The following is a 24,455-nucleotide window of genomic DNA, read 5'->3' as shown; positions in this document are numbered from 1 at the left end:
AGAAGTGTGGGATGAGCTCAAGAGGTTGTTTGACGGAGATGGAGATGATTTACTCTACGATAATTGCCTAAAGTTCTTCGAGTACAAGAAGAAACTGGACGATAATATGGCAACGCACATTTCAAAGCTAAAGAATGTTTGGTTTAATTTAAACAAAGAGATCACAAAGTTTGAAGGAAACCATTCTTTGCCGGAGGTAGTTCTGATTTGCAAAATCTTGGATAACTTACCAGAAGAATATCTCACGTTCAAATCCAGTTGGCTGTTGATATCTAAAACGGACAGAACCATAGAGAGACTGAGCTCACAACTCTGTGACTTTGAGCGAAACATAGAGACAAAAGCTATTACGTCCGCAAGCGTGAGTACCCAAGCTCTAACTGTAAAAACTTCTTATAAGAAAGGAAACCGCAAGGACAGCAGTAGAAAGATAAAGTGTAACTATTGTGGTCAACAAGGACATAAAGTACGAAAATGCGCAAAGTGGTTGAGTGATGGACAACCAACCAGGCCAAGTTCGAATGCAAACATTGTGCGTAACATTGATCTAATGAGTGCTGACACGTGCTTATATCCTGACAGAGATAGTTGGTATATGGATAGTGGAGCTACTAGTCACGTCACGTTTAGGAGTGATTTGTTTCATACGCTTGAGAAATTTGACAAAACGCATACGGTAACGATAGCAAACGGTGAGAAAGTAGATGCCACTGGTAAAGGTGACATAAAAGTGGAAGCTAAAGTCGGAAATCATAAAGGAATCATAACCTTATGCGATGTATGGTGTGTACCCTCCCTACAGAAAAAATCTGTTCTCATTATTATCAGCACAGGACAGATTGCCAAAAAGCGTCTTCGAGTCTAAACCAGAGTTCTGTAAATTGAAAGCGAACGGCACAAAATAATCGTTCAATCATCAAAATATACAAACGAACAAGCAATCTAAAGTAACAAAAGCAAAATTTGGCAAGATTTATAAATAAACTACTTAAATAAGTCTAATTACATGAAATATTTGGGCTATTGTGTGATTTATAGACAAAAAATAACACATGCCTGTGCCATGTAACATTCGATTGATTTGCACTTTTTCTAAAGTCACATCCCTTAATGCTGCAGCGTCGCATTTTTATTAATACCTAATTATTCTCACTGTCAATATTTTTGTCCAATTTAATTATAATACATGCGAATAATTCAATAGTACATTTGGAAAAACATTTTTTCTGACGTTTGATGTACTTCCCTTTGACAACGGTATCATGTACCTCGTGTACTGCGAAATGGCCACGGTTGGCATTTAAGATGACGTTACGTATTTTCGATTCCCGTGTGTGACACAGACCAACGTAATGCTATCTCTTTTGACTTAAGACGGTACGCAATAGTTAAACAAAGACAATAACATGTTTATGATATCGACGTCGAAATGCATCATATACATGTAACGTCTGATTTATATATGTCAACGTAACAAGTCCTTTAGTTTCCATAGTCTAAGTGTCAGTTTCAAGAAGATTATATAAACTTCTTGGTCATTTTAATCAAATAGGATTAAAATTATTTTAAATGATTTTTTATTAAACGTTAGCAAAAACTAACAAAATATTGTTTGTATTTTACGGCTTGGGATTACCTATCAAAAGTCAGAAAATACATTTGCCCGAAATAACATTGGCTCGAATTTTCATAATGTGTTTTTACGAAGATTACAAAATCAAGAGCTAATTTTGTCTATGTAAAAAGCATCACAATTACTCGAAAGCGTAACGGTTTTGTTATAAATCGGAATTACGGATATTTGAGTTTACGTTTAGTTGGAATATCGGTACATTTCTTATAGTATACGCTTATTTTCACATTTGTAGTAATCATTGTATGTATGTATCTGCCCAACTCTTTATTATACCTTCAAGTGAATTTATACAAAATTCGACATAATAATATATATAAAAAAATTAATTCATATTTACGAGAAAGGTATTCCATTACTCTTGTGTTCAAGTAATTTTCAGTCGAAGCTAAATATGGTGCATTTTGTTAAGTTTCCAGTAGAAGCTGAATATGGTGTTTTTGGGCCCTTAAATTGTTGTAAGCAAATTTAGGCAGTACTGCAATGACGTTACAATTTAAATTAAATGTTTTAGTTTTTTATATTTCGGTACATATCACTACGCTTGTATAGGTTAACCTCGGACATTTTTTTCGTGGTTTTTGTATTAGACTCGATGTCCATTTGTTGGTAGGTCAATGATTTGTTACTAATTTTTCCTGCTACAGGTAATATAGACGCTCGCATGCTTGGCCAAATGCAAGTGACGATTAGGAATGAAAAAACAAAACAGTGCTTCTAGCGATTGGGGGGCAAATCAATGACATCAGAGGCGAGTCTGTTGAGGAGAGCAATGTAGGTATGAGTAGAATTAAATTAAAAATTCCAACGTACACTCTGTGAAATATATCCGATAGAAAACCGATAAGCAGGCCACTTTCCTACAGTGATCGAGATTTTGAAGATTCGATTACACTGGAGAGTCGCTTCCAATAAGTCTCTTTACAAGGGCTCCACCGTGTCCAAGGCAATGAACTTGGATTTGTAACTAAAGAGTACCACAAACTTTTTTGAGTATACCGAAGCCACAGAGAGAAAATAATAATATTTTGACACGTGTGTTTCATGATATCTATTCCTATTCCCGTCACAACTCGTTTAGATGCTATTGAAATACATATTGGAATTCTGTGTTTTCCAATTACTAATGGAACTTTGAGAGTTAAGAACTGCAAATATCTGTTTTGTTTGGAATAATGACGAACATCCACAAGCTATGGGAGTACCGGGAGTTGGTAAACGTGAACGGAATGATGCTCACCGCCGAACTTATCTCACGACTGCAGAACTCGCTCACGCAGCTGCAGGTTTGTCAATATTTACATATTAATTTATCTTTTTAAAATTATCATATATTTTTAACTAATGCTAACAAACTTTCATTATATGTGTATATTATTTCAACGTTATGGAAATATAAGACAGTCAACCGTGACCATGGGACCTGTAAAGGGCCCGAAACGTCGGTTTGTTTGAAAAAACAAATATACGCGATTTAAATCCGGAAAAATAGTTTCATTTCCTATGTGTAACAATCGCGAAAACCTAAGAACTCGATATAAGACCGTTTACAAATCTTCTAATTGTGTATTTTTTAAATAACACGCTTTCAGTTTAGTGCGTGGTCCATAGGATGTCGAGTAGGTACGGACATTGATTATTAGCTAGTACTTACTGTGAAAGTAGAGATTTCATAAACTGAATACCGCACAGTGTTAATCAGAATTTCACGTACTTTGTGGGTCTAGAAAAGTCGAGTCTAACATTGGTGTTCCGTACTGGGGGACATTTAACATAATTCCTTTATCTTTAACGAAAGTTTATTTCTTAACTATTATTAAATTTTCGTAGGTGGAAAACCACTTTTCTAGCATGCAGTACTGGGGTCAAATCTACGCCATCGATTCTGACTATCACATCGCAGTGGGTATTTACAACGATGCCGTTCACGACAGGAAGTATTTCTACACACATGATTTCATGTTCTGGGGACTGCTGCCCAAAGCCAAAAAGAAATATAAGCAACTTTCCCTGATTACCACTTACCCCTTCCGCGGCGACCCGTCGTTGAAAATAAAGGTACTGGACGAGGAACTAGAGGATGGGAACCCGGATAAATGCAAAGAGATGAAGGAAGAAAATCGTTTGGCAGCAACAATTGGTAACATTAGCGAAGAAGCTGAGATATGCGCCCGAGGCCAGCTAATCAAACAACCGGACGGTACCATTGTTATAAATCCAAATTATTACGGTTTGGACTCCTTGGAGGCGAAACAACAAAAGAATTACTACCATATTCGCATTGCGCAACATCGCTGGAATACAAATCTTCTCACACGTCAGGATTATAGCTACAGCATGGACTTCCTAGACTCCATTGATCAGGACATCCCAAGTGGTTGCTGGAATCTAAGCATGGAACAAAACGGAGCTATAGCTTATTTGAAAAGCTTGTATTGGCCAGGCATGTCTTACTTTCACAAAGTACGATCTCCTGATGCAGGGTTCCTCTATGTAGGAAACGGACGCAAGAATTTAGATGTACCATTTCTTCTATAATTTACTTAATTATGGATTTTTTAATCTATTTCTATTCAATAAATAGTTGTTTTCATTAATTCATACCTAGGAGTTTACAACTTCGTAATGTCTTATACACTTGAAGACGTCAGAGTGAAAGTAATTGAACAACATTCTTAAACAGCAATATTAACCTGACACTCGAATACAACAGTAGGTACACACAGCATTCCCGATCTTCTAACTCCATAATAATACCTACTGGAAGGAATAGAAAAAAAAAATATTAGGTACTATAATGTACTAGGGTACTTTCCGGTAATCGATTTCAATAAAACTTGACAAATACATAGATGTAATTCCACGAAATTTTGAAGTCGGTTTTTTTAGTACTCTGTACTGAGATTATTATAAATCGCAAATTAAACGTATAGTCCAGTGCAATTGAAATGTAAACGTTGAAACATTTTCGAAAATATGTTTAGAATTTACAAGTATAATATCATTGTTTAGATTTAGAATAGTTCAAATTTAAATAGGTAGGTACATGTGTTGTATTCAAAAACGTGTTGCTGTTTTAAAAAAGTATACATTTATTTCAGAGAAAAGTAAACAAACTACAATCAGTGAAAAATATAAACTCCTGGTGTTTTTTTTTATATAGCTACGTGCGTTATTATTCTAAGGCTATGTATTTATTTATATAAAAAAAAATTTGAGGCTAGTAACCGAATAAAACTGAAGTTGTTGCCGCCCGAGCTAGCAAAACACATACAAAAAAGTTTACAACTGGCGGCACAGGCGCTCGTGTGTTACATTAGCCGTGTTCTCACATTCGTGCGATAGGCGATGCAAATAGCGATGCGAAGCACGACACCCATGTGTAAACGGTCACTTCGCTATCGCGAAGTTAGGCACGAGTAGTGTCGCGAAGTTAGATACGACAGACGACGCGAAGTAACTTTTTTTTTCTTATTTCCTGGCACTATGGCATCCAGCATTTGGCCATATGCAATTGCGATTGAGTTGCCAATTTTTGATAATTCTTCCAATACTTTCTTCCTTCTTGAGGCTTCAGGATATCATTGTCGTCGCAGTTGTTGTTGTTGTTGTGGAACTTTGATTTGGGGTTTTGGATATTAATAGGAATTTAAAAACGGGGAAAGGAAATCGCGGAATAAAAATAAAAGCAAACGGAATTTTGGTACGGTGATTAACAAGATGGGGTAGGTAGTATATTATAGGTAAATTTAAACAATGAAGGACGGAAATTATGAAGTGGAAATGAGATGGTAATAGCTGAAAATAATGTTAAGTGGATAAATAATAATCTAAATTTTAATAACATTGTTCCTTATGAACTGAGCCAATGCATTATAAACAATTATTGTATTTTCACTTTCACAGTTAGTGTTGCCACTGTAGCCAGTTTTTAGCTATATAGATTTATTCAGATTTACGAAATTATTAGGTACAAAACAAAATATTTGATAGTTAAATCTTTTAGCTCTTTTAGTAAGAAAAGTAAAAAATTGGAAAAATAAGGAAAATAAAGCTTAATCTTCAATATCACAAGATGATAATGATTTGATTGATACTGATTATAATTATTTTTTCGATTTATAATTTGTAAAATTAAGAAAAATATGTGTTATAAACGCAATCCCATAATTATATTTTTGTTCAGCCACTTTAAGCAATTTTACCCAAAATTAATTTCTTGGAATCTAGCAACTTTTTTACTTAAAGTTTAACTACTTCCTCCTTGGGCAACGTGGCAACACTACTTATTCAAAAAGTTGACAACCAACGTGAGCTACTACAATTTCTTGAAAACAAGTCTCTATACACTATGTATACAGACGGTTCAAAGACTGAAGATACTGAACCTTGGCGGAATAAAACGAATCTAGACTCACGAAAGCAGATAACTGCCATCAATAGAATGAGATTTGGCCACTGCAGAATTCCTGCTCACCTAAAGAGATTAGGAACCTTCAAAATGATAAATGTCCTCATTGTACCGAAGAAACAATCGACATACGACATACCATTTTCACCAGTGTTCAGTACCGTTTTCATCGTCTAATACTTGTGACAGAAATGAAGGACCTTTGTGTAGATGACAGTGATATTCCAAAAAACGTTCAATCGTTACTCTCAAGAAAAAACTTATTTAAACCAATATGTAACTTTATATGTAACACTATGAACGTAAAGTGTTTTCGTTTTACTTTCTAAATGTTATATTTTCGTTATGAAAGTGACGAGAACGAGAAACGAAACATTCGTCGAAACAATCGACGATAGTGTAAACGCGGTGTTAGATTGCAACTACATTGTGTATTCGTATTTTTGAAAACGATAGGTACCATTATGACTAAAACGTAACAAATCCCGTAGTTTTAAAAATGTTTAATATAATTGTGATAAAATCGCAATCCTAATTTTCATCCAAATTTTGAACCAAATCATCATCATCCAAAACAGTTTTAACACCATTGGCCACGAACTAAACGCTATAGTCTGTTCCAATCCATTTTGAACAAAAAGTAAGCAAACCTGTTTGGTTAAAATTCTAAAGCAATCCTCAACAAATCGAATTAGTAACACTTTCACGTATATTTCGAAGATTTCTACTTGATATATACAGAACAGACTATAGTGTTTAGTTCGCGGCTAATGGTCTCAAAACTGTTGATGATTTGGTTAATGGATGCCTCTAGGCGGCAATTCTGTCTGAACATTGGCAACACCAATACAAATCATTCATTCAGTATCATCCATTCATTCAACTCATTTTACTTTTTGGCTGACTGCTGTAGTCAAAAAAATAATTGCCGCCGATTAGTAACCGGCTTTCGTACTTTCGGTTTTGATAATCATCAGAGTGTACAAATTCTCTGCGATTTTGTATCAAAACAGTTATCAAATGGCTGCTAATGGAGTTAAAGACGCCGACATGTTGGAGTGTGACGGCGAAAAAGTTGTGACAATGATGGACGTTTTACAAGAACAACAGGATTTCGAAGAAGATGCGAATGCTGTGCTGGGGGCGTCAGACGATAAAAACTGCACTTATTCCAAGGTAAACCCACCTTGCATTAACATAATAGAGTTATGACCAACAAAATGGCTGGCTAATAGGCAAGCGCGTCGTCGCGGTTTGACGTTTGTGATTTCAACAGTATGAAACAGTTCAATTTGTGAAGAATTTTGATCAAAGGTTTAAGTACCGAGTATTCCTCTACGTATTTAGTTTACGACGTACTCTCAAAGATCCTATTTAATTAGACATTCAGGATCCCCTCTATAGATTATAGTTGTGGGGAATCTTACGGTACGACTATAAACCACGTTGGATTCAGAGGGTTGCTAAACGTTCGACAATTCTGCTACAATGACTACAATTTCAACTCGCGTACGATACACGTGACATATTACATTCCCATACGCAAAAATATAAGAAAACCAGATTACAATGTTTTTTTACCAATTTCCATGCATATTAGTATTACACGAACATTATGTAAAATAGTGACACAAATCGGTACAACGCAGATTGTAAAGACCGGAAGAAAAGGTTTGTTGACAGCCTTTTCCGTCCCACAAAATAAAAATAACTCAAGTTACCATTACAAGGAAATACAATGCTCTCTTCGTAATCAAGACCTTTTTTTGTTTAAATCCCTTCACTACTGTCCCATCTGGATTTCTTTTAATTATAAAAATCCATTTGCATGGTAGCGCTTTACTACTTTGTGGTAGCTGACACAGAGTCCATACACTGTTCCCTTCCAGAGATCTCATCTCACTCTGCATAGCTTTAAACCATTCATCTTTATCTTCTCCTTTCATAGCTTCTCTGTATATCCCTGGAAATTTTTCTGAGTTAAAAAAACAGACAAAATACTTAAAACGTTCCGGTGGTTTGAGTGTGCCTCTATTTCTCAAATTGTATCTGGGTCTAACTTCAGATTCAATTACTTCATATTCTTAGGAATGCAATAATTGCTCTCCTTCATTGTCATGAATTCAAGTAATCAAGATTCATCCATGGGTACTGCTATACACTCTCCAGAGCAAGTTCAGATTCACTGAGTCGTTGTTCTAGCAATCCAGGGGAATCTTCTATGACGTTATTCTGAGAGAGAACGTCATTTGGAAAGATATCGCCCTCTATATCTTGACCTGACATTTCTGGAATGACCTTTGCCTCTTTGCTAGGCAAATGTGGAGTAATTTCCCTTGGTAGATCAGTTACTGTCATTGGAATCGTTAACTGGACAGAAAGTGACATCTCTGGATTTGACTGCCTGTTGTTCATCCCAGATGCTGTAGCCATCGTTTTCGTTCTTCACAACATTTTTGTATCCATAAAAGGTAACATGACCCCTTTTTTGGTGACATTTTTCTAATTACTCAATCCACAGATAGATGAGGTGGCATTGATTACTGCAAGGTGACAAAGTGCCCTCAATACTCTGAATTCTGTGGCTGACTCAACTAGGGCTTTGAATACTGCATAGTCTAATAGGTTCTCAATTCCCTAGGCTCTGGACAGCTCAACTTGCCTGGCTATGCTTTGTCTTGAGTGATTATTATCTTTTACACAAAATTAGGGTCAATGACTGCCTCTTTTTCTTAAAGCAGTGGCAGTGCAATGTCTATGCATCAAGTTATAAATAATATTTTTTTGTTACAGGGTTATGTAAAGCGTCAGGCCATCTATGCGTGTCTGACTTGCTGCCCTGAGGCAAAAATGGATGAGACAAAGAGAGCTGGCGTCTGCCTCGCATGCAGTCTCCATTGTCATGAGAACCATGAGCTTATTGAACTCTACACTAAGAGAAATTTCCGCTGTGACTGTGGCAACCCTAAGTTCGGCTCTCAAATCTGCACTTTTACTTCGGAGAAAACTGATTTGAACTATGATAACCGCTACAATCAGAACTTCAGTGGAGTCTACTGTATTTGTCACCGGCCTTACCCTGACCCAGAAGCTACAGAGGAAGAAGAAATGATCCAATGTGTCATCTGTGAAGATTGGCTCCATGAAAACCACTTAGAAGCCACAGTTCCTAACAATGATCAATATGCTGAAATGGTATGCAAAGCATGCATGGAAGACAATGACTTTTTACATGACTATAGTGACATTATTATAAATATTGTTGACAAAGAGATAGTTGTTACTGACCCTGACCTAGATGTCACTTTTGAGGACACAAAAGTCAATGGAGATTTGCATAAAGAACAAATTGCAAATGAAGCAACAACAGAAACTGAAGGTATTGTTGAGTCCAGTAAAGAAACTAAAAGTACTGAGGAAGAAGCTGAAAACAAAGAACAGGAATCTGAATCACAAATTTTAAATAAAGACCAGGAATCTGAAGTGGAAGATGAAAACAAAAAACAGGAATCTTCGGTTAAACCTGATAATGAAAATGAAATAGAATCTGCTGCTGATGATAACACAGTTGAAAAGTCACTTCCAGAAAAGGAACAAAAAACTGAATCTGAGATAAACACAGAGCACAAAATGGATGCTGATACTGGAGACAATGTAGACTCTTCAGATGGTAATGACATTCCTGAACTAAATAAAATTCCATTGAGCACAACAGAAAAAGAAGAGATTTCAGGAGACAATGACATTTCAAATTCTAGTAACGTGTCAACGAGTGAAGCAGGAGAAAGGGAAATTTTAGGAGACATAGACATTCCCGAACCAGAAGAAGTAACAGCTAATGTAGCAGAAAAAGTGAAAGAAACAGACAATGAAGATTTTTCAGAGTGTCTTGAAATGACAAAACAAGACTCTACAAATTCAATGGAAGCTAATTGTGAAAACGACGCAACAGATGCAGTTCCCAATGATAAAGATGAAGGAAACATACTTGACAATAAGAGGAAGCTTGAAGCAGAAGAAACAGACAATCACATAGTTAAGAAACAAAAACTAGAAGACACTAAGCCATGCGTCAGACCTCGAGGAGTAAAAAGGATGTTCAAAGGCGCCACTTTCTGGCCTGCTACATTCCGGCAAAAATTGTGCACCTGTGGAGAGTGCATTTCTATGTATAAAGACCTAGGAGTTTTGTTCTTAATTGACCAAGATGACACAGTAACAGCTTATGAAGCATTAGGAAAGGAGAATGCCGAGGGACCGTCATCACAATATGAGAAAGGCCTACAAGCACTTTCATCTTTAGATAGAGTGCAGCAAATAAATGCTTTAACCGAGTACAACAAGATGAGGGACAAGTTGCTTGATTTTTTGAAGAGCTTCAAGGATAGGCGGGAAATTGTGAAAGAGGAGGACATAAAGGCCTTCTTTGCTGGTATGAAGCCAAAGCGCGAGCCTGATGGCGTGTATTTCTGTCGATAAGTTTCAATTTTTTAGTATTTTATTAACCTATTGCATCTTACAATATTTAAGTTATTGATTATAATATTAGATTGCATTAATTTCCAGTGCTGTATTACTTTAGGGTTAGGGTAGGTTCATATTTCACAAGAAAACCTTGTTACTGAAGTGATCCAATATATTTTATGTAATGAATGCTTTTGTTTTCACACCCTCATCTATTAACTTTTTTTTGCTCATTACAATCTACTTACTAATCTCTCCATTTTGCTGTTTTTTAATTTATGAATGGATTACTGTAAATTAGTGCCTTTTCAATGGTTAACAAAAATTGTAATAGACTTCCTTCAATTTTTCTGTGGGAGATGGGCCAGGGCTGCCACAAATAATGGAGATGATCAAGAAAGCAAAGGAAATAAAACATCATTTTATGGGTATCAGCATCATCACAATGTATTATAAATAAGAGCGGTCATAGGGCAATCACTTGTACAAGATGTCGTAGTGGCCAGGCCGGTACAACAAGTGCACCAGTGGCTTCGTACCCTCTGGGAAGTCATGTGCTATTACCTGTGAGCAGAACATAAATTTGATGTCAAAAAATCCAAGCCTTCTCTGTAACATTGATTGTCTATGTACTCAATTTACTGTATTTTTAAAAAAACTTTATAGTACAAGAAGTGTAGAGCACCTTGAAATTACTATTTTCAATGTTGCTGAGAGCATTCAAACTCCCATGACCATGGCTGCTTAGCATGTTAAAACTCATACTTTCAGTGGTACTACCAGGCACCTGTATCTTTTCTACTGTGTCCTTAGCAGCCATTGAACTTGTACCCTGCCACAAGATAGAGCACTTATTTGCAAAGACTTGGTAGATATTCCTAGGGACATGAACTTCTCAAATGTTTCAATAGTCCTTACATGTCACTAATATAGAAAACTATCCAAGTAACTACACATCGGTTGTAGCCACATAGAAACAATAATAACTTATTGCTGAGTAAGTATTAACTTATATTTGTCATAGAAGTTCCAGATTGTTATTAATAAAGTATAAAATGTGTACCTGGTTACTTTCACCGCGGTCCATATACTTGACTCTAACTCCAACATTAAGAGCATTGCTCAGAGCTATGATGTGGATGTGGTCAGACTCCTTGTACATAGGCTCTACTTCCTACAACAAAAAAGCATCTAATAAAAAAGTATTAATACACAATCAACCAAATTCACTTGAAATAGAACATACAACTCTGATCTAGTTTGATTCTCTTTCAACTATTGTATTACTGTGAATTGTTATTTTAAACATCTAAAAAATATCTTATACAGTAAACTAATAATAAATACTTTTCCATATTACATATGACAGCAATCACAAGCGAGATACAAACCTGTCTACAAAATTCGGTCACAGTCCTGGGGCCCTCAATGAAATTCTGATAAAACTCGTGTTGTGTCTGAAGTTGGCCTGAGGTGATAAGGCGCAGGTATACAACAATGTAGTCAGAGTAGCCCTGCTTGTTGAATTTATCATGCAACTCAGTGCGAACATCCTCCAATGTGTCTGGCTGACCCGCAGCCTGCTCACCCACTCGGCTAACAACTTCCATGAACTGTAACAACATAGTTTTTGAAAGTTGTATTTATGTCGTTGCACCTAGATTATATTGTTATATTTTAAGAAAACACATTAAACAAATAATATTAACTGTAGCACAGTTAAATAGCCGACAATCAAGTGTGAAGCGTGCACAAAAAAAAACAATGAACTCTCATCACGGTAAGTTTACATTATAGCGAAAAAAACAAAATAACCTTAAAAAATCGCGGACTCACCGTCTCATAAAAATCTTCGACTGTAAACTGTGAGAAGCCTAAAGCAACGAGAATATCCTTCGAGGTCTTTGCTATTTCATAGAACTTTTCGTACTCGGCCTTATCTCTGAGCAAGTGCTCCAAATAAGCGTAAGAAAACGCTCGGAAAAAACAGTTCCCGTCAGGCCGTGTCCTCCTTATATATTTATATTTAGAAGAGAGATCTTTTACTTTTGCGAGGTACACTGGATCTTCATTGTATTCCTTTTCTAGTGATGACAAGTCCTCCAGCTCTCCGACAAGCGGTATTGACTCTGATATCTGAAAAAACAAACAAACACCATGTCATTGTTATGACTGCGTAGAAAGGAATTCACTTTCGGAGACGGACCAGACCAGCCGAAACATATGAATCACCTCTTTTTCTATTTCTCGTTGCTGTTTCATTATCAACTCATCTTGATTTATTGAGTTATCCACTAAATTACCGGCGCAACCGCTACTGCTCGATGCATCGTCCGCCATTTTCAAATAAAATTGACAGATGACGACAAACAAATGACAATCGAACAGAAAACGTTATTGATGCGTTCATATGAATATATTGTAAGTGAACGAATGATATTGCATTCATAATTTTCTTCATCACATACTACGAAGGAAAGGTCCACATATTACGAAGAAATCTTTTTTTTCTTATTTCTCTTTGCATTTCGCTAAAAAACTTCTGTAGGTCACAGTTAATTTTTCTTTAGAATCATTTGGCATAATTTAGGCAACCGAAATTTCTATCCTGGAAAATAGTTTTTTATTTGTTATTTTCGTTGAATATGAGATATGAAATGAAGAAGTCTGTCTAGTAATGTATAATTTAGGTTTTTATTCACTTCGATAGGTCACAGTTAATTTTCTTTAGAATCATTTGACATAGTTTAGTTAACCAAATATTCCAAAATGAGATAATGAAAAAGTTAGGTGTAGTGACGTGTAATTCAGAGCTTTGTTTACATCTATTTATTTTTCCATCCTCTAAGGTTTACGTATACCCAAATTATATAATGTCCTTAGCATATTTCTAAACGATATTTTAATCTTTTCGGCGGTTTAGGACCACAATGAGAAATGACCTTATCTTCAAATAACCACTTTTGAAATTGTCCATTTCATGAATTAACGATTTCTTGAATTGACGACTTCTTCAAATGACCATTTTATTTTTTAATTATAAATTGTTTTTTTTATAAGCATAGTTAAAAATTAACGTAATATAAAAATATATCTCTAAACGTAAATTGTTTAGATAAATGTCTGGGCATGGTCTTAAGTTGGTGAAAGGGTCTAAAAATAAAATGGTCATTTCAAGAAGTGGTCAATTCAAGAAGTCAATTCAAGAAGTGGTCAATTCGAGAAATGGTCAATTCAAGAAATGATCAATTTCAGAAGTGGTCCTTTTTAATTGTGGTCATTTCTCATTGTGGTCCTAAACCGCCGAAAGGATAGAAAAGGTCCCGAGTATAACTTCTCTTCCCTTCAACACTTCGTGCATGAATTCATCTCACACTTGGCAAACTTTATTTTATGTTGTTGTTGTATACATTCTAGAAAAAAGGGTGAACAAGTAAACAACAACTTTATCTTGTTACTTTAAAAATAATTTAATAGTAATCTTATAAATAATAAGTAAGTCTTTGCGAGGAGTTTAATCAGCAAACATGTCTTCAATTTTCTTCTGCACTTCCTTCTCCGTCTCCGAGTTGAGTTTGTCAGGCAATTGTTTAATGGCATCCAGATCTGCCGCGTCAGACGCAGCTTGCCCTTTAGCCTGTAAAAATTTAAACCTTTCATAAATATCATTTATGACCGAATACAAACTTTAACCTAATTCTATATTTTAATTAGAATGTAAAAGAACATTAAAATAATGATTTAAAGAATAGAATATATTTTAGCATAATAATTATTTTTAGATTATGAATAAATTGTCTTCTATGTGTTAACGCGTGAAGTGATAATCTACACATAAATGTCTCTTTCTAATTAAAAAATATAATAATTTTAAGTGCAACTGGATGCCTATACAGATACTAAAAAAATAACTTTACAGCATACAATGCGATAGTGCGGTGTATAACCAGTGTCATATGTAACAGGTAACACTCGTACCTTTTTTTATAATATCACGTGACAAGACGAACAAGTCGTGCGTCTGACGGTAAGTTACACGCCTGTCTAAAACAGTTGCAGTGCACTCAGAGCTTTCAATTGAAAAGACCTAAGGGACACTGTCACTGCGCCCGTCACCTTGAGACATAAGTTAACAAGGCCCATGTGCATGTAATTTCACTTGCCCTTCAAAACCGGAACACAGCAATGATGACATCACTGCTTGGCGGCACAAATAGGCAAGGTGGCAGTCTTCCGTCGACGAACTCTTTCACAAGGAGCTCTACTGCTACTAAACAAGTCACATGCTAGACAAGTCCCACGTACCTTCTCCAACTGTATCTCTAACTGCATGATGGCGCGCTCCAGTCGGTAGTTGTCCGAAACGAGCTGTGCCCAGCGGCGGCGCAGCGCGCGCAGCCGCGCGCCACTTGCCGTCTGTGACCTCTTGCGCTCCCAGTTCACTGCTGCTATCTGCTTCCTGGAAAATAAAAAAAATATTATTTTTTAATACAGTTGCTCAAAATGTGGTATTTTTCGTACTACAAATCGTGCCGAAAGGAGGATTTTTCGCTCGTGCTTTTTACTTTTCCATTTTTTTTAAACTTACTGTTGTTGCAAGTCTGAACTCTACTCAATGCTCAAGTTAGGACTTGAGTATGATTTCAAGCACTGGAAATACGACCCTAATGGCAAGGACTGGAGTATGATTTCTAGTGCTACAAATCATACTCAAATCCTGACTTGAGCATTGAGTAGAGTTATGGAATACGGCCCTTAAACATAGAACTAAAGAGGCTGTATATTTATTTAATATTTATGTGCTTTGTGACGTAGGTCATTCGTCATTAAAACTTATATTTACTTACAAACATCTTATTTGTTTAAATTGCATAGGTGTTTTATAAAACAACGGGTTACATTTAAAAATACCGAAATATTTTCCATAAAGATGGCTGATGGAGTATTAACAATGACCGGAGGCGAGTATTACGCGAGACCGCTGCGCGCCGCGCCCCTAAAATATACTGTTTTATTTTACTTTCATTGTAGTTTTTTCGCAAATGTATTAAAAAACGTTTTTTGCATGTTAGCGTGGAAAAAGTTTTTCAAATTCGAACTTGAGGATGGAATATTCGGCGGCCGAATGTTCGGCGTAAGATTTGTGCATTTCACGCGTGTCTCATTGCGCTGCTACGGAGGTAACGGGGTTGGGGAGTTGGGGAGTTTTTGTAGAAAAATGACAAAACGATAGAATCAATACATGACAGTTTCTGGACTTGTTCTGAAGAAGTCGCTACAGATAATATGCAAAATGATGAGGATGTGGAGAAAAGTTCTATCGCACATGAAACTGATTTTTATTTGAAAACTGTTCGCCTGAATCGGACGGCAGAGCCTCACAAGTGGTGGTCAGCAATCACAAAGCAGTATCCAAGCCTGTCAAAAATATTTATCTATCGTCTCCTGGCAGTAGTGTTCATAGTGAAAGGCTATTTTCAGAAGAAGGAATTGTTGATGAGGAAAAGCGCAATTGTTTGTTACAAACCAATGCTGAAAAAATTGTTTTCATTCTACACAACCTGGCACAGATGGATTTTAAGTATTAAAGCAATAATTTGTGATTAAAATACATGATAGATTTAGAATTATATGTGCTTCTTTTCGTTGCGTGATATTCGGTATTCGGCCGAATACCGAATTTAAAAAAAGTGGCCGAATAGGCCGAATACCAACTATGAAATAAAAAGCTTGTTTACGCCTCATCTAGAAAAAAATGTATCATGTATTTAAAAAAAAATAATATTTAAAATTTCAATTTTCAAATGAAATGACTTTTATTTGCATAAGATACGGTTAAAAAAGTTTTACAAATGAGTTAATAATTGGTGCAGCACGTCTCACCGACCATCGGCATGAAAACATTTAAACTTACGTTACACTAAAATATTAACACTAATATATAACACAGTGTTATCAATTTATTAAATATATTCTAAAAATTCTTTGACGCTGTAGAAACAATTTTCCAAAAGCCATTTCTCTAGTGTTTTACACATTTGATTTGTCGGCAATGCTTTCAAATTATTCGGTATTTTATTAAAAATCTTAACACCCATGCTATAGCAATTTCTTTGAAATAATGTAGTCTGTGGACATTGACCTATCAATAAATGGACGTCGGGTTCACGCTAAAAAGTGTCCGCACCTATAGGGCGTTAAAATCGCATACAGAGCGTTAGTCGCGCAACAGTTTTCGTTTGTTCGACTGACAGCGCGGTTGTCACTCATGCAGTACCATTTAATAATAACTTGTAAAAATTACTGCAGTAAAGTATACAAACAGGCTTTTGTATCATATTTTAACTAAACAAATATATTGTGTTAACATAGTTCTCATTTAAAAGTGTTATTTTCTACATTTTTATAATATTTAATTTATATAGAAATGAATCGTAAATATAAATTACAAAAGTACACAAAATAATTAAAAAGCTAACTGTCCTTTTTCTACACATTGCATGTGCAAAAGATGGAAAGAGACCCATTACGTCAATTTCAAGAAGCTTATATAAACTTCTTGGTCATTTTCAATTGTTCGAACCATTGACTTACAAATAAATGGACGACGGGTCTAATACAAAAACCACGAAAAAAATGTCCCAAGTCAACCTATTCGAAATTTAAATTGTTATGTCATCGCAGTATCGCGCTGTCCGTAGAATAAATGAAGACTAAAGCGGAGTGTCGCGCTCTGTATACGATTTTAGCGCCTTACAAGTGCGGACACTTTTTAGCGCGGACCCGACGTCCATATAATTGTAAGTCAATGGTTCGAACTACAAGCGATTGAAATATTTAGAACAAAGAAAGGATTCGCTCTGGACCTTTTGGAGGGAAAAGTGTCGTTTTTATTTTGACTTTTATTTTGTGAAATCTAGTTTAAAGTGGAATAGGATAGTGCTACTGTGCCTTAATCGAAGATTAAAACGCGAAATCATACGATTCTCGAATTAAAATACCTTTATCGGCCCGTTTTAAGGAATCCCGAGTCAATCCAATCACGCCACCTCAAATTGCCTATCCTCTTTGTGGCGGCCATATTTACAGAAACATAATTAAACTTCATGTTTAGGCTGATGGCTTTGCCAAAGCCTTAATAAACTTAAAAAAAAAAACAAAGAAATATAGAGTCACTTTGATTTTAATCTTATTTTTACAATGATTTTTTATTAAACGTTAGCAATAACTAACAAAATATTGTTGTACTCGTTTTACGGCTTGGGATTACCTATCAGAAGTCAGAAAATACATTTGCCCGAAATAACGTTAGCTTAAATTTTCATAATGTCAAGTGCATTTTTTAGGAAGATTACAAAACAAAAGCTAATTTTGTATTTGTGAAAAGCATCAAAATTACTCGAAAGCGTAACGGTTTTATTATAAATCGGTTTTCGGAATTACAGATATTTGAGTTTACGTTTAGTTGGAATATCGGTACATTTCTTATAGTACAAGCTTATTTTCACATTTGTACGAATATTTGTATATATGTATCTGCCCAACTCTTTATTATTTCTTTAAGTGAATTGTGCAAAATGCGACATAATAATTTATATAAAAATTAATTAATATTTACGATAAAGGCTACTCCATTACTCTTGTGTTCAAGTAATTTTCAGTCGAAGCTAAATATGGTGCATTTTGTTAAATTTCCAGTAGAAGCTGAATATGGTGTTTTTGGGCCCTTAAATTGTTGCAAGCAAAATTAGGCAGTATTGCAATGACGTTACAATTTAAATTAAATGTTGTTTTTTTATATTTCGTTACATGTCACTACGTTTATATAGGTTAACTTCGGACATTTTTTTCGTCGTTTTTGTATTAGACCCGACGTCCATTTGTTGATAGGTCAATGTCTGTGGACAATAGTTTAGCACCAGTCTATCAGGTTTCCTTGTACTTCTAGGATTTACTACTATTGCTCTTTTGAGTAGATTTGGTCTTTGTTTCACTAATTTACATAACTCTAAAGTGTACACATGGGCTATAGTTAATATTCTCAGTTTAGGAAAAAGAGTCCTGCAACTAAGCAAGGGACCAACACCACAAATCGCTCGTACACATTTCTTTTGTGCTATGCAAACTTTAGCAATTGTTGCACTGTTACCCCAAATTATAACTCCATAGCGAATAACTGACGCTACATAACCATGATAAGCTTACAAAGCCACTTCCCGAGGTATTGTTTTAGACAGCCTGTCTAACACATATACAAATTTATTGATTCTGTTACATAGATTATCAATATGGCTGTTATAATTAAGATTTTTGTCCAGCCATAGTCCTAAACATTTTTTGTTATCAGCTGTACAAATCTTTTGATTCTTATAATGTACATTTAGATTAAGTTGTTGGTGATTTTCCCTTTAAAGCAAACTGAATGTAATTTGTTTTTGTCAGATTTACATGTAAATTATTGTTATTAAGCCATTCCATTACGGATTCTATAGTAACATTAATGTCGTTTTCATATTCGTTTACATATTTTTTATTAGATGTCACTACAATGGATAAGTCGTCTGCAAATAATACACAGTTACGGTCTGTCACTTTAAGTAGATCATTAATGTACAGAATAAACAATAAGGGACCCAATACACCACCCTGTGGAACACCCAGTTTATTATGTTTGTATTCCGAGTTATAAATTGATTGAATATTATGATCACCTATAGCGTGCGTGCACTTCACTCACTACTCTCACACACTGCATTCTATTCTTCAAAAAAGAGTCCAGCCACAGCAGAGGTAAGTCTCGAACGCCATAGCGCTCAAGCTTTTGTAATAGAGTATCATGAAACACAAAATCAAATGCTCAAAAAATAGAGCTGTTGCATGCTTTTTTTATCTAAACTTTGTGTAATAGCGTTAGGCAGTCTGAAACCAGTGTTGGGCAAAATGTAATTGTCCTGGCAATTAAAGATTGACAATTAATTAATTGTCAATTGCGAAACAGCAATTAACGATTGATCAATTGTCAGTTGCAAGAACCGCAATTAAGGGTTAGGGTGTGAGTTAGGGTGTGGGTAAGGGGGTGGGTTAGGGGGTGGGTTATCAAAAAAAAGGGGGTGGGTTAGAAGGTGGGTTAGGGGGTCGGTGAGGGGTTGGGTTAGGGGGTAGGTTGGGGGTTCGGTTAGGGGGTGAGTTAGGTGGCTTTGTCACTCACTGGGCAAGGGTTCACGGGTTGGTTGGCATGCCAAGTATTCCCGACATGCGGGGCCGTGGATCGTAAACCACGTGGCCACAGCCCCGTCCCATGCAGGAGTCTCACATAACCACCGCGCCTCCCCGTGACGCGGTGGTATCCATGACGGATTTTCCCCCGGAAAGAAAAAAAAAGGGGTGAGTTAGGGGTTGGGTCAGGGGGTGAGTGACATTCATTCGTGATTTCATCCCACGCTGAAGCTAAGAGGAACCCACGGGGCCGGCCGATGGTGGTAGGCTGGCCCGAGGAGGAGGGCGTTCCGCGCGGGCCTCGCCTGGTCAGCGGGACCGCGCGGATGCGCGTTGGGAGGAGGGTCGCGGGGGAGAAACGTGTCGGTGTGTCGTTGCCGCTCGTCCTGTCCTCCGCGACTGTGGCGGGGCTGCACCGCTTTCGATGATGCGGTGGCGGCGGGGCCGCGGGGGAAGAGACATGTCGGTGTGTCGTTGTCGCTCGTCCTATCCTCCGCGGCCGAACGTGGCCCCGTGGTGGGCGCTCCAAGAGACTCTCTTCGCAGAAACCGCGCGGAAGCGCGTTAGGTATTGCGGCAGAGCCTGCCATCAGATCCGCCGCGGGGGCTGGGCGAGCAGCCACTGAACTTCACAGTGTTTGTTTGTGTTTTTGTTTGAGTGACCCACCCCATAACCCAACCCCTAACCCAACCCCGCACCCTAACCTAACACACCTGCTCTCCCACCTGCTCACCCACCCACTCACCCGCTCACCCACCTACTCACCGACGCCCTCTCCCACCCCTTAACAGACCCCTAACCGACTCCCCAGCTGACCCACTAACGGCCCCTAAACAGGCCCCCTAACCGGCTTCCTAACCGACCCCCTTACACACCCCCTAACCAGCCCCTGACCCGCCCCCAAACCTTTTGTGACCCATTTAGGGATTTTCCTTACAGTACTTATTTTAATACGAATTTTGGGGAATCAAAGTTCAAAGGAATCAAAGCAGGCAAAACATGTCAAGAACATATCATTCACTGAGAATTTAAATGAATTTGACAGTTTGTTACACTGGATTATTGTACAAACACTTTTATCTGTACCACACACAATATTGCAATAACATAATACAGTTAGTGAGATGCTCTAACAGGGTATTACCTGAGCTGTGCATGCACATTCTGTGATCGAGTGACCAACGCCTGTAGCATGTTAAGGTATGATCTCCAAGCTTCAGACCCATATTGCAGCTGTAGTTCCAAGTTCAACACTCGGGTAGCCTGATGTGAGAGCTGGGCATGAGAGTTATCGACTGCTTCTGCCCACGCAGCTGGTTCGCCAAGCCGACCAGCCGGTGGTGGTGGTAACTCGTACCTGTTACCATTAAAAAGACTGGTGTCAGCTTATCAAATAAATTCACTGTCATTATAATCATTTGTACACTCAGGAGCGATCTTACGTCATCACGCCACGTGCACCGTTTTTTTAAATTGTTTACTTTAGGAGCCACCAACACATGAACCTCAAGAACCAATTAAGCTAGCAAAAAAATAACATGAGCGAAAAGAGCACTTACGTAGCTTTTGTTTAGACCACAGTTATGATTGTAATAGGAGGACTTTATTTGCAAACTTCCAGTACTCTGAATACTTCTAAGAAATTTTCAGTGTTTTACAATTTAACTCTTAACCACTTTGTATATTCATTATATTAGGAAACACAACATATTTAAAGGTGACGAGCAATGAAATATCTGTCGATTAACACTAGAATTATATGAAAATATTTTTTTACTATTTTTAAAATAAATTAAAAACAATTACGGGTAGTGGCGCAATTCGGGGAAAATTTGCGAAAATGGCGTGAAAAAACTACAGGTCACGAGGAAGAAATTTTACGAATCCTACCAAAATTCATTTATCGAACTAAAAAAGGTTTTAATACAACCTATAAAATTATCACCCGACAAAAACAATTACTTACTTTATAGGCACGATACTCTACCTTTTCATAGACAGTGGTTCCATGGGTAATCGCTGCTGAACTCGTTCCATTTCTCTCTGTATAGCCGTGGTTTCAAATGCTGTGCTCGGTTCGGGACCAGCATTTTCTAAATAGTTTTTAGTCGGTCTGTAACGCCTGCACTCCTCTTCCACCATTGCTAGGGCCTGACCGACATCCCAAACAAAAACAATCAAGGAAAACCGTATAATATAACATTAATTTAATGAATCCTATTAAAATGTATAGGTTAGGTTCTGTTCTCACCGCTTCTCTGACTCCAGGATCATCGTAACCTTGATCAATGTACGGTAGAGCATCCACCACAACTTCGCCTGCCATTTTTATGCACTTAAATGCTAAACTAAAACTAAAGTTATATTAACAAATTTTTAAACAAACTTTTTTCTCTTATTTCTACTGTTTTGTTGGGTACTGTTTTTTCCATTGGAAAAGGCAAAGGCACTGATGCGCCATACAGCCATTTTCTATTTTGGGACTTCAGTTAAATTTATTTCCGGCACTAGAATTATACTATCAATGATTATACTTATATAATTACTGCTGTGCTATTATCTTCTGTCTTCAATTAATTCATCTATTTTTTTCGCATTATAATCATAATAAATTACATTTAATGCAAACAGCACATAACACAATAAAAACAAATGTCACGAAATTAAAAAAAAGTCAAAATTATTCTCTTTCGACAAAATCTCTCTGTCTACGGCAAGGTCAGAAAAGGGCGCCAAGCTTCAAAATAGTTTGCTTTATTTTAATTAATTTTGAAAAATTACTTTTAAGCCCATTGACTTTTTATTTGTAAGTCAATGTTTAAGCCCTTTTTATTTACAAATTACTGTCGAATTTACTTGCACATCAGTTACTACTAATTGGGTAAATGAGTGTCTCCAGTGACGGCATCGTCCGTCCTGGAAGAAGGAAAAACGATGAGACAAGTGGCTTCGTAATATCTCCTCCCACGAAAATGGCGGCAAACTTTTCTCGAACTCTAGGACTTTTCAGAGATTCTAACCACATTTACACCGATAATGATAAGAAAGGGTATACAATCCTACTTTCGTCGAACAATGGCCAAAATAACAAAATGGATTTACTCAAAGTTAATAATGTTTTGAAAACTACATCGGTGTTTTCTATGTCAAACAGGTCAGACCTGCACTTGTTAAGGTATTTTTTAACAACAAGAAGGACACTAATAACTTTTTGCTTAACAAAAAGACACTGGCAAAATTCGAATGGTTAGCAAGAAGTCTGTCGTGTAGCAAGAATCGAAGAAACTCGAAAGCCAGGGCATACTACGAGCACCTGTTGATATTTCTGAAGGGGATTTATTACAAAACTTGAAGGCTGGGACTGATATCATAGGAGTCAAATCGCAGATGACTCCTGGGTTCCAACACCGACAGTCTTAATAATTTTTTAAGTTTAACAGCGCCTGACCATGTCATGTTCGATCATATTTGGTTTGATGTGAAGCAGTATATCAAGCCCTTCAATGTTTGACATGCTACAAATTTTGCCACAGCAGAGGGTCCTGCAAAAGTAAGCAAATCTGTTCAATTTGTACAGGAAATCACTTCTTCAAAGACTGTGACAACAGAGACACTGTCAAATGTGTAAACTGCAATGGCTCACATACAGCAGTTTCAACACTTTGTCCGCAAAAAGTTGCAAAAGCTGCTGAAATAAAAGAGAAAATAAAAGGTAATGTAACTTATGCCACAGTTGCTGCAAAAGTTAAAACTACTTCCGATTTGTATTCTAATCAAATTCCAAACAAAAGGGCTTTATTTAGTGATGTAATTAAGTCCGTTAATTACATATTGGTTAATTATATATATTTAAAACTGTAATAGTTGGTTAGCGTGCCAAGTATTCCCGGCATGCCACTAACTAAATGTGGGGACAATCTGGGGATTCTAACATTTTATTATTTTGTTTAATCTATCGAATGCTGATGCATCGCTAGTTTGATCATTACTGTTAGAAACACTGTGATGAACTATATTGATGTGTTTTTCAACATCGCACTTCCCTCGCATTAATAACAAGCAGCTTAAATAGAATTATTATCAGAGCCCTTGGTTCTCAATTGTAAAATTACCAGTCGGTGCGTGTGGACTTCGCGATCCATTCTCCCGCTTTGCCCGGTCTCCGGTATGAAGAAAAACGAAATCAACTATTGAGAAACAAAGACGAGCAGTTGGTACTTTCACACTACAACCTACCACTCCTCAACTTTAAATATTAAATGTAGGTCGAAACTTAATTTACTCATTGATTATTTCTAACATTAACATAGTGTCACCAAATGCGCAACAAATAATTAACGTTAGTTAAAAAGTTACTTAATTTTGTAAGGCAAACAAAAATGTTTTTTTTTTTAAACTGATTATTAATGTTGAATGTCATTAAAATGAAGGTCATCTAATTTTATAATTTGCTTTACATTTTACATTCTCTATACATTCACAGTAACCGTAAGGTGTACGTTGTCAATAGATGGTACAATTTGAGTTTCTTAATTCTTTATTATATTTTTAAGCGATGTATTTGTAATAAATAATGAAAATTGGAAATGTGGGGAACTTGAACTTTGCTCTCCCCAAATTTTGGGCTATTAACCGTGATTTTTGGGGATTTTGAACAATTGACATTGGCAACACTGACTGCAGCATGTAGGTCGAAAAATTCGCTCTGGGCCTTTTGGAGGGAAAAGTGTC

At 36.7% G+C, this 24,455-nt stretch overlaps 4 protein-coding genes across 5 annotated transcripts; 2 read left to right on the top strand and 2 right to left on the bottom strand.

Moving 5' to 3' along the window:
* Window positions 1–2,575: 2,575 nt before the first annotated feature.
* On the top strand, window positions 2,576–4,358 carry LOC113226397 (radial spoke head protein 9 homolog). Its single transcript, XM_026459011.1, has 2 exons — window positions 2,576–2,919; window positions 3,464–4,358. The coding sequence occupies exons 1-2, from the start codon at window positions 2,809–2,811 to the stop codon at window positions 4,169–4,171; spliced, it is 819 nt and encodes a 272-aa protein (XP_026314796.1). The 5' UTR covers window positions 2,576–2,808; the 3' UTR covers window positions 4,172–4,358.
* A 2,616-nt stretch (window positions 4,359–6,974) lies between these two features.
* LOC113226363 (putative E3 ubiquitin-protein ligase UBR7) lies at window positions 6,975–10,689 on the top strand. Its single transcript, XM_026458962.1, has 2 exons — window positions 6,975–7,220; window positions 8,838–10,689. The coding sequence occupies exons 1-2, from the start codon at window positions 7,065–7,067 to the stop codon at window positions 10,521–10,523; spliced, it is 1,842 nt and encodes a 613-aa protein (XP_026314747.1). The 5' UTR covers window positions 6,975–7,064; the 3' UTR covers window positions 10,524–10,689.
* Window positions 10,690–10,935: 246 nt separating this feature from the next.
* Window positions 10,936–12,848, bottom strand: LOC113226390 (ubiquitin thioesterase otubain-like). Its single transcript, XM_026458999.1, has 5 exons — window positions 12,741–12,848; window positions 12,345–12,644; window positions 11,900–12,121; window positions 11,572–11,682; window positions 10,936–11,072 (listed from the first exon to the last, which is right to left on the bottom strand). Exons 1-5 carry the CDS (start codon window positions 12,846–12,848, stop codon window positions 10,986–10,988), a joined length of 828 nt encoding a protein of 275 aa, XP_026314784.1. The 3' UTR covers window positions 10,936–10,985.
* Window positions 12,849–13,985: 1,137 nt separating this feature from the next.
* Window positions 13,986–22,140, bottom strand: LOC113226393 (pre-mRNA-splicing factor SPF27). 2 transcript variants are annotated; one of them, XM_026459004.1, is made up of 5 exons: window positions 21,976–22,140; window positions 21,712–21,875; window positions 20,947–21,081; window positions 14,814–14,967; window positions 13,986–14,145 (listed from the first exon to the last, which is right to left on the bottom strand). In XM_026459004.1, the coding sequence occupies exons 1-5, from the start codon at window positions 22,048–22,050 to the stop codon at window positions 14,023–14,025; spliced, it is 651 nt and encodes a 216-aa protein (XP_026314789.1). In that variant the 5' UTR covers window positions 22,051–22,140; the 3' UTR covers window positions 13,986–14,022. The 2 variants fall into 2 exon arrangements, with proteins under 2 accessions (XP_026314789.1, XP_026314788.1); XM_026459003.1 differs by having other exon boundaries at window positions 13,990–14,145; window positions 20,869–21,081; window positions 21,976–22,121.
* Window positions 22,141–24,455: the final 2,315 nt, after the last annotated feature.

This window comes from Hyposmocoma kahamanoa, unplaced genomic scaffold (assembly GCF_003589595.1).
Source record: "Hyposmocoma kahamanoa isolate Upper Pololo Valley unplaced genomic scaffold, ASM358959v1 190, whole genome shotgun sequence".
Classification (NCBI taxonomy): Eukaryota; Metazoa; Arthropoda; class Insecta; order Lepidoptera; family Cosmopterigidae; genus Hyposmocoma; species Hyposmocoma kahamanoa.
Note: the sequence above shows the minus strand (reverse complement) of the source record. Positions and strands in the feature narration are given on the sequence as shown.

What these genes read in the sequence shown, in the direction of transcription:
- LOC113226397 (XM_026459011.1), top strand. Translation starts at nt 2,809, where the DNA reads ATGACGAACATCCACAAGCTATGGGAGTACCGGGAGTTGGTAAACGTG. An exon ending in ACTCGCTCACGCAGCTGCAG is followed by an intron (nt 2,920 to 3,463) that starts GTTTGTCAATAT and finishes AAATTTTCGTAG; the next exon opens with GTGGAAAACCACTTTTCTAG.
- LOC113226363 (XM_026458962.1), top strand. Translation starts at nt 7,065, where the DNA reads ATGGCTGCTAATGGAGTTAAAGACGCCGACATGTTGGAGTGTGACGGC. An exon ending in AAAACTGCACTTATTCCAAG is followed by an intron (nt 7,221 to 8,837) that starts GTAAACCCACCT and finishes TTTTTGTTACAG; the next exon opens with GGTTATGTAAAGCGTCAGGC.
- LOC113226390 (XM_026458999.1), bottom strand. Translation starts at nt 12,848, where the DNA reads ATGGCGGACGATGCATCGAGCAGTAGCGGTTGCGCCGGTAATTTAGTG. An exon ending in TGACCGAATTTTGTAGACAG is followed by an intron (nt 11,683 to 11,899) that starts GTTTGTATCTCG and finishes TTTTTGTTGTAG; the next exon opens with GAAGTAGAGCCTATGTACAA. An exon ending in ACCGCGGTGAAAGTAACCAG is followed by an intron (nt 11,073 to 11,571) that starts GTACACATTTTA and finishes TTCTGCTCACAG; the next exon opens with GTAATAGCACATGACTTCCC.
- LOC113226393 (XM_026459003.1), bottom strand. Translation starts at nt 22,050, where the DNA reads ATGGCAGGCGAAGTTGTGGTGGATGCTCTACCGTACATTGATCAAGGT. An exon ending in ATCCTGGAGTCAGAGAAGCG is followed by an intron (nt 21,876 to 21,975) that starts GTGAGAACAGAA and finishes GATGTCGGTCAG; the next exon opens with GCCCTAGCAATGGTGGAAGA. An exon ending in GAACCACTGTCTATGAAAAG is followed by an intron (nt 21,082 to 21,711) that starts GTAGAGTATCGT and finishes TAATGGTAACAG; the next exon opens with GTACGAGTTACCACCACCAC.